Source organism: Brassica oleracea, chromosome C4, assembly GCF_000695525.1.
Source record: "Brassica oleracea var. oleracea cultivar TO1000 chromosome C4, BOL, whole genome shotgun sequence".
Taxonomy (NCBI): domain Eukaryota; kingdom Viridiplantae; phylum Streptophyta; class Magnoliopsida; order Brassicales; family Brassicaceae; genus Brassica; species Brassica oleracea.
Genome location: NC_027751.1, coordinates 26,813,584 through 26,823,129, shown reverse-complemented (window position 1 = coordinate 26,823,129; position 9,546 = coordinate 26,813,584). Strand labels below are relative to the sequence as shown.

General features: G+C 31.7%; 2 protein-coding genes across 2 annotated transcripts in view; both read left to right on the top strand.

Annotated features, from left to right (window-relative positions):
• Positions 1-1,028: 1,028 nt before the first annotated feature.
• Positions 1,029-3,538, top strand: LOC106337529 (L-type lectin-domain containing receptor kinase V.5-like). The gene has a single exon (XM_013776632.1). It carries the CDS (start codon positions 1,130-1,132, stop codon positions 3,104-3,106), a length of 1,977 nt encoding a protein of 658 aa, XP_013632086.1. The 5' UTR covers positions 1,029-1,129; the 3' UTR covers positions 3,107-3,538.
• A 5,352-nt stretch (positions 3,539-8,890) lies between these two features.
• Positions 8,891-9,546, top strand: part of LOC106338527 — a 2,895-nt gene continuing 2,239 nt past the window's right edge. The window contains exons 1-2 of the mRNA XM_013777484.1: positions 8,891-9,229; positions 9,339-9,422. Coding sequence (XP_013632938.1) covers positions 8,891-9,229; positions 9,339-9,422 — 423 coding nt within the window. The remainder of the gene's footprint in view (positions 9,230-9,338; positions 9,423-9,546) is intronic.

The following is a 9,546-nucleotide window of genomic DNA, read 5'->3' as shown; positions in this document are numbered from 1 at the left end:
GATCATTTTGTAAAAACAAATAGAGGAGGTGACATGACAAAAATATAGTTTTCCATTGGCTGATTATTTTCGCCTACGTGGACACTATATCTGAGGCTTATATCCTCCAGTTTTAATTAAAATCTGTAATATTTAAAAGTTATTACTTTAGAAAACTGTCATTTAATATATAAATTTAATCAATTACACAGTAATATATATAATTTAATTGGCCACACAATATCCAATAAGTATAAAGTTACGTTGAAATATAAAAACAATTTATATAGTGAAACAAAAAATACTTTTAAACCATTATATTATAAAGCAAATGAAATATTCAAATTATATTGAAACATTAGAGTAGTAAGAATCAGAAAAGCTGAAATCTCAACATCGATCATTTACGTCGGCCATGCCTTAGACCATCTCCAATGTATTCCTCTATTTTTTTCTCTAAGCGGAAATTCATAATAGAGATGGATTTGTCTCCGATGAATTTTTCTATTTTCTCTCCTGAAAAAGAATATTCTTGATATATTATTTTCTAAGTTTACAAATAATACTTTTTATTTGTGAAAGTTAACAACCAACCCAATTTATTTTTATTATTTTATAAAATTATGATATTATTTATAGTAAATATTTCTTTACAAACTATTATGTAAATAAAAAATATAATTACATTTATATAAATCATATATTTCACTAAAAAAATATTTTCGGTTATAATTGTTTAAGTAAAAAGTTAAAGGATCATTTTGTAAAACAAATAGAAGAGGTGACATGACAAAAATATAATTTCTCATTGGCCGATTATTTTCGCCTACATGAACACTCTATGTAAGGCTTATATACTCTTTTTATTACTTGTTTGATGTTTTAGTCAAAACTTTCGTTAGTTGAAATTCATAGTTCATTTTATATTCGCTTGATTCGTTCACATTAATATTTACCTAAAGAATTAAATATCATCATCACTTCTAGTTGCAAATATTGACCAGGAACTGAAATAATGCCTCAAGAGTTCAATCCTTTCACGTTTTCACATTTTCACGTTTCCACGTTTCCACGTTTCTTCTCAACCTAATAACATCACAGAAGATGAAACTCTTCCACACAAACTAAAAACAAAATAAACAATCAAGAAATGTTTATTATTCTCTTTGAAGCAGTTCTTGTTCTGTTCTTTCACAACTCCCATGGCTACTTCATCCCAACAGGATCTGTAGGAATCGGCTACAACGGCTACTTCACTTTAACCAACACAACAAAACACACACACGGTCAAGCTTTCGACAGCAACCCAGTTACATTCACAAACTCATCCACAAACATCACAACATCTTTCTCAATCAACTTCTTCTTCGCGATTGTCCCGGAGCATGACCAGCAAGGCTCACACGGTATGGCTTTCGTCATCTCTCCCACAAGAGGCCTACCCGGAGCTTCCTCCGATCAGTACTTAGGGATATTCAACGAAACAAACAACGGTAAAGCTTCTAACAACGTGATAGCTATCGAGTTAGATATAAATAAAGATGAGGAGTTTGGTGATATAGATGATAATCATGTTGGGGTTAATATTAATGGTATGAGATCTGTTGTCTCTGCTTCTGCTGGTTACTATGATGATAAAGATGGAAAGTTTAGGAAACTTTCTTTGATTAGTAGAAAGGTAATGAGGCTTTCTATAGTTTATAGTCAACCTGATAAGCAACTTAATGTTACTCTCTTCCCTGCTAACATCTCTGTTCCGCCTCGAAAACCGCTTTTGTCATTGAGCAAAGACCTCTCTCCTTATCTGCAAGAAGAGGAAATGTATCTTGGATTCACTGCGTCGACTGGGTCGGTCGCCGCAATCCATTACATGATGAGTTGGTTTGTTAATGGAGAAATCGAGTTTCCGAGGCTGGATTTTGGTATGCTATCAATCCTTCCTCCGTATCCGAAGAAATCATCTCAAAGAACAAAGACCATTTTAGCGGTCTGCTTAACTGTATCCTTAGTCGCTGTGTTTATCGCCTCGTGGATCGGTTTTGTCTTTTACTTGAGGCACAAGAAAGCCAAAGAGGTTCTCGAGGAATGGGAGATTCAGTATGGACCTCATAGGTTTGCTTATAAGGAGCTTTTCGACGCCACAAAGGGTTTCAAGGACAAACAACTTCTCGGAAGAGGAGGTTTTGGCCAAGTCTATAAAGGCGCTCTTCCGGGTTCCGATGCAGAGATCGCTGTAAAGCGGACTTCTCATGATTCAAGACAAGGGATGAGCGAGTTTTTAGCCGAGATATCGACCATTGGTCGACTTAGACATCCGAATCTCGTCAGGCTTTTGGGGTATTGTAGACATAAAGAAGATCTCTACTTGGTTTATGACTTCATGCCTAATGGTAGCCTTGACAAGTATTTATATTACCGTAACAATGAGAATCAAGAACGGCTTACTTGGGAGCAACGTTTCAAGATTATTAAAAACGTTGCGTCTGCTTTACTATATCTGCATCAAGAATGGGTGCAAGTCATCATTCATCGAGATATTAAACCGGCTAATGTTCTTATCGACCATGAAATGAATGCAAGGCTAGGGGATTTCGGATTAGCGAAGCTGTATGATCAGGGTTTTGATCCAGAGACATCTAAAGTAGCTGGAACGTTAGGTTATATCGCACCGGAGTTTTTAAGAACTGGTAGAGCAACTACGAGCACCGATGTTTATGCATTTGGGTTGGTTATGCTTGAAGTAGTATGTGGTAGAAGGTTGATAGAGCGACGCGCAGGGGAAGAACAAGAAGTCCTTGTGGATTGGATTCTTGAGCTTTGGGAGAAAGGAGATGACATTATTGTTGCGGTTGAAGAGAACATACGTCAAGAAGAAAACAGAGGACAGCTTGAGCTTGTTTTGAAGCTTGGTGTGTTATGTTCGCATCAAGCTGCTTCGATTAGACCAGCTATGAGTACGGTTATGAGGATCTTGAGTGGGGTTTCGGAGCTTCCGGATAATCTTCTTGATGTGGTGAGGGATGAGAACTTGAAAGGATGGGCTGAGAAGCCAATGGAACTTCTTTTTGATGTGAATTCTTTGGGTACATCAACGTACACAGACTCTTTAGTCTCACATGCACGCTGAATATTGAAATGAAAGTTGATTCTTTGGTTACCAAGATCTACAAATCTGATACATGCACATTCACAATTGATACTATGCTTTGTAAATTGTAATAGCAGCAACATAGAGCTCATTATCTTCTCTTATTGTCTGGGTATTAGGTATACACAATACGACGTAATCTCAGTCTCATATGAATAGTACTGTTCAATAATTTACGCGTTACTTGATTGGATCAAGACTAGTGTAGATAGCTCATAAAGGGGTGGGAGAGAGACAGAACCTCCTATAAAGTTCCAAGATATGGAATTGAAAACTATGCAAAGGAAGGGATAGGTAAACATGGCCGGTATAGTCGTCGTTCGTCTCATTAGCTATTTCTTTTATATTTGGTTCTGCTAGTTTCGTCCTAAGTGTTTCCCTTAGGTATGAGCTCTTCTATATTATGAAGTGTGTTTCATGCAAACGTTTATGTTTTTAGTTAAATTTGAAAACTCTTTTACAAAAAAAAAAAAACACTTTCCTCTGAACCTTTGATATGTCTGATATCTATATCTATCTATATATCTATACTATAATTTTCAAAGTGATTTTTTCGCATTCGAACTCTAACGTTGAAAGTTAGAGCGGTTAATATCGTTTGTACCCTTAATAAATATATATGTATATATATATATATATAATATCATATAAATAAAAAATGAAATTTACATTAAAATATTAGATTTATATGTTATATTAGATAATTGATTATAATTTAATATAATAAAATTTCAAAAATAGAAACATATTTTAAAATAAGATAATTATTATATATATTGTACTGTTATCTGTAAGATAATAGTTTCAATTATAAAATTTAAAATTAAGATATTAAATAATTTTTAATTAAATATTAATCAAGCAAACAAATTTGTATAAAGATATTTTTTAAAATATTTAAACGAATTTTACATTTAATATTAGATTTATATGCTATATTAAATAATTATATAGTTGATTATAAATTAATACAATACAATTTTAAAATTAAAAATCATATTTTAGAAATAAGAGATTTCTGATATATATTGTGTTATTATCTGAAAATAATATTTTCCATTATAAAAGTTAAAAATAAGATATAACACAATTTATAATTAAATATTAATCAAGGAAAAATATTTGTACAGAGATATTTTCTTTTAAAATTTTTAATATGTGACTGTTTAAAATTTGAACACAATAATAACCATATATATTTTTATGAAAAACTTTGTTATAAATATTAGTTCAATGTTTGATTTAATTTTTTTTAGAAAAAATAAATAATTTATTTTTCTGTTTTTTGAATTAATAAAACATATATTAATAAATATTCATAAAAAAAATTATATCCGCATGTGCGGTAAAACACCTAGTTTCAATAGTGGATTTATAACAACTTTTACAATTTGTTTGTCTAAACATAATTTGACTCATCAATCTTTGATTTTTCTATAATTTGTCTCACTCTTTACAAAAAAGAAAAATTGGCAAAAATGATTCATAACTTGATTTTTAATACAAAAGTGTACCTCAAATTCAATCAAATGCAAAAATAACTAAAAATAAAATAAAATACAAAAGTGTACCTCAAATTCAATCAAATGCAACAGTAACCCAAAAAGCTAGTAAAATTACAACAACTTTCTTATGACCAAATAAAAAACATGTATTGAGTTTTACCATTATAACTCTCCGTGTGAGAAGACTTAAAACAAAGAAGTAGATCTTTAAGTCTAGTTTGTAAGTCTTCTCGTTTGGTAGATCTGTAAAATAATTTAAAACATGTATTGAGTCTTCTTTGTAAGTCTTCTAGTTTGGTAGATCTTTAAAATAATTTAATTTTTTTATAAAAAAGTATTTTGACGGAGAAAAATTGAAATCATGTAATAAACATTTCTATATGATGTAAATTTAGTTTTACTAAAATAGAATTATTTTCAACATAGATGAGTGAATGTAGATTGAGTCATGATAGTCATTGGTTTAGGGTATGATAATATATGTTATAGTATTGTTGGTATTTTTAGGGTTATATTTTGAATTATTTTCAACATAGATGAGTGAATGTAGATTGAGTCATGATAGTCATTGGTTTAGGGTATGATAATATATGTTATAGTATTGTTGGTATTTTTAGGGTTATATTTTGAAATATTATCTTTTTTTAAATTTGACATTTATGTGTTTAGTGACTGTCTAATAACTTGATTTAAACACTTTTTAATTATCTTTTAAGTGTAAGAATGTGATTTTTGCTTAGTTATTTTATTAAGGGTCTAGAATACTCACATAAGATTTCTTAAGAAGTCTTCTGACATATTCTGCCTAAATTTTAGTAGAATTTAGGGTTCCCGCCCAATTTTAGTAGAATTTAGGGTTCCCGCCTAAATTTTAGAAGAATTTATATCTTATACCTAAATCAAAATCTTCCAGAAGTCTTCTGGAGGAAGTCTTCTCATGTATTAGATCTTAAAAATAATTAATAAATTTTATAAGAAAAAAATTTGAAAGGGAAAAAATCGAAACCATGTATTAATAAAGATTTCTAAATGATGTAAATTTAATTTGACGAAAACTGAATTATTTTTAACATATATGAGTGAATATAGATTGAGTCATGATAGTCCTTGGTTTAGGGTTTAGTAATATATGTTATAATATTATTTGTATTTTTAGGGTTAGATTTTGAAATCTTAGCTTAAAAAACAATTAAATTTGACATGTATGTGTTTAGTTTTGTGTATATTAAACACTTTAAAAGTTGATTTTAAGTTTAATGAAGTGTTTTTTTTTCTATTTAGTTAGTTATTTGATTTTACGGTATAGAAGACTTCTGTATCGAAAATATTTAATCTAATTGAATTTTTTGTCTTCATACATAAATAAAATTTACATTCTCTTTTTCCTCTCAAACGGCCGCAACAAAAAATATAATGTTTCTCATTCTAAAACTCTCCAACCTCTCTCTAATCTCTTTGAACATCAAAATATCAAACTTTATATCCATTTCTTTTTTTTTTCTTATGTCTTCTCACTAATTTATTTTCGTTTTACAGGATTTTATTACATGGTTCTCATCTTTCACTCCTTCAAAGGTAGATCTAAAATTTTTGGATATGTATTTTGTGTGACTGATATGTTAGATTCTAAAAAGTTATAGATTCAACCTAATGTGACTGTTTTGTTTATTATTTAAGCATAAAAAATTATTTTTTAAATTTTCTATGTTTTGAAGCCATTCGAATGCTTTTCAGTATGCAGATTTTTTAGATTCTGAGTCAGACTTCCCAAAAACCTCTCCGAAGACTTCTTGGAAAGTCTTCTAATGTATTTTATGCTAGAAGACTTCCAACCAAGTTTGGAGGAAGTTTTCTGCCCAAAGTGGTACAATGAGATGATGTCAAGTGGAGTCCAAAGTTATCTATGTTGAGGAATGATATCTAGCTAGCTCAATGTGTAATAGTTTATTTATGGTCTGTTTTATGATTTATATGTGTACTATTTTAGTTGTGATTTTTTTTTGTAAACTTGAAGAGATGTTAATCAAAAGAATTTTGTAAATATGTTTATGTTTTACCAAAAGTACTTGACATTATTAAAGTTATTGATACAACATACCAAGAAATTTAACCATTCTATCCACTCATAACAAAACATAACAACACAAAAATTAGTTAAATTTACCAAAAAAAGAGAGAAGACTTTTCAAGAAAACTTAGTCAAATTCACAAAAGATCAAAATTGAGTTTTAAGTGAAAGTTAAAATTTTAAATCTCATGGAAGTTAAAAATCATATCTTATGATCTAAAAACACATTAAACCACATGACTTGATATTCTTGAAGTCACTTAACATTTTTTAAAGTTAAAAAACATAACTTGAAGTTATTTAACACTCTTGAAAATCTAACGTAGAAGACTTCTTGAATTATATTATTAGTAAATATGAATATTTGAAATCTTATAATTATCAGTAAATAAGTTATGAATTTCATCCATAAGCTCCAATATCGACTAATATACATGAATAAATAAGAAGATATTAAAAAGTTATTTTAATTGTAGAGAAAATGAAAGTTTATTAAACATTGACGTAGAAGACTTCTTAGACGTAGAAGACTTCCTAAGAAGTTTTCTAAGTCTTCCTGAAGAAGACTTCTTATGAAGTCTTCTATTTAGGTCATTTTTGCAATTGCAAATTTACATAAGGAAGATTTCAAAAGAAGTCTACTTTACAGCAGACGTCTTGAGAAATCTTCTTTTGTAAATATTGGCTTACTTTTGAATTTGAAAAATCTTTAAAAATACCAGAGAAGACCTAACATGTTAGTCTTGCAATTGAACAAAGTTCTGCAGATATTTGACTTTTTTTTTTCTAGGAGAAGACTTCTATATGAAGTCTTATCATTGTCACAAGAAATCTATATATATTACTTTGAGAAAATTACTAGAATGTATAAGAAAAGTTGATTTATTACTAGAGTGTTATACATCTTTTTAAAATTACTAGAATGTTTGGATACACCTAGTAAATGACAATAAGGGCTTTTGGTTAGTTTTTTTTAATTGAAATTATTTTTAAACACTAAATTCACATCAGTAATTAACAATCAACATAAGCAAAATAGAAATCAAACCGTCTCCTTCTCCACAACTACATAGGGGTTAAAAAAAAAGAAACGTAGAACATTGTCGTCGTCTCGAAGAAGGAACCGCAAGCTTTCTCCCACTCTCCAAAATCCTCGTCGACATTGTGTTTACTTTGTCTTCCTCGAACTAACTCTCTGTCGTTGATACTGTGTCTTCTCCGATATCGTTTTCCCTGAAATCGTCGTCTTCAATCGTTTGTAGGAAATCATCTTCGCCGCATTCTTATCTACGAGTTCGTCTTTTCCGGTTGGATGTCGTGACGTTATATATTGTGTTTTGGTTGAGTTTGTGGGTCAGTTATATATTATATTTCATCTGAGTTATATATTTTGTTGCGACTGAGATAGGGTTATGTTGCGGCTGTAATATGGTTGAGGATTTTGTTGCGTCTGAGTTATGGTTTTGTTGCGACTGAGTTAGGGTTATGTTATGACTGAGTAATTGTTATGTTATGGCTGAGTTATCGCTATGTCGTGACTAAGGAATTGTTATGTTTTGGCTGAGTTACTGTTATGTTGTGGCCGAGTTATTTTTATTTTGTTGAGTTATTGTTATGTTATGGTTGTGTTACTGTTATCTTGTGGCTGATTTATTGTTGGGTTATATGATCAGATGGATGTTGCTGAAGTTAAATCACGGGATTACCCTCCAAGACTTTACCCTGAAGGGTCTTCTAACCTGGAAAAAAAAAGTAATTAATCACAATTTCCGTCCAGGAAATTTCCCCCACATTAGAGAAACAATTGGAAATGATGTGTGGGAAGAACTGGTGAACTCTGCCATTGGAGTAGTTGCTAGGCTAGCTGGACGCGAAAGCATATGGTCTGGTAGGACCGTACACTATCTACTATGTAGACAGCTGCGAGTACATAAGAAGGAGATATGGTGTCTCGTGGTTGATGAGGCTATCAGGTTTAGCTTGCTCGAGTTTGGTGAGATCACTGGGTTAAACACAGGTTCATTGCCAACATAAAGGTTTGAAGCTGATCAATACAAAGAGTTTTGGGAGGAGTTGAAGGTGCCTCTTGGGATGGGACCCAAGTTAGGTGAACTGAAGGAAGAATTAGCGTTTTGTCCGCTATGGATTTTTGAAAAGCGTAAGTGGTTGGGGCTGCTATTTCTTTAAGCCATGGGAGTCTATTGTTTACATCACAATTCAAGGATACCTTTTGAAAGTGCAATATGGGTATTCGACGATGAAGCCATGGGGTCGTATCCATGGGGTCGGACTGCATACGAAGTTTTCATTGACTCTATTAAAACGTTGGCTCCAGAAGGAGGGTCATACACAATAAGCGGCATAACCGTCGCGTTATTGATTTGGGCATATGAATCTGTCGCCTGCTTCGGTGAGAATTTTGGGAGGGTGGTGAATAATGAAGACGTTCCGCTTTTGCGATGGGGTGGAAAGCGTACACGTGCAAGTTTTGATAACTTGTTGGCTGTCGAAATCAAAGGGCATGGCGAGGTAAGGTTTAACGCTGAGTTTTTATTTTTTGATGGCTGATTTATTATATTTGATGGCTGAGTTATGTGTTATTTTGGTGGCTGAGTTTAATTATAACCTGGTGTTGCAGGTGCGTGTGAGGAGAATGGTTTTGAAAGACTCAATTGAAGAGATGTTTCCTAAATGGCCAGGTGAACCTGACGATCCACAAATCGTTAGCTTGATAACAGACATACATGCAGGTAGATTTGTGAAAGGTTTTTGGGAAGTGCAGGGGAATACGCAGGGGAATGCGCAGGGGAAGGGGAATGAGAAGAAGAAGAAAATGAAGGGTGGAG

Bases quoted from the DNA above. Each gene is read 5' to 3' on its own strand.
- LOC106337529 (XM_013776632.1), top strand. From the start codon at position 1,130: ATGTTTATTATTCTCTTTGAAGCAGTTCTTGTTCTGTTCTTTCACAAC.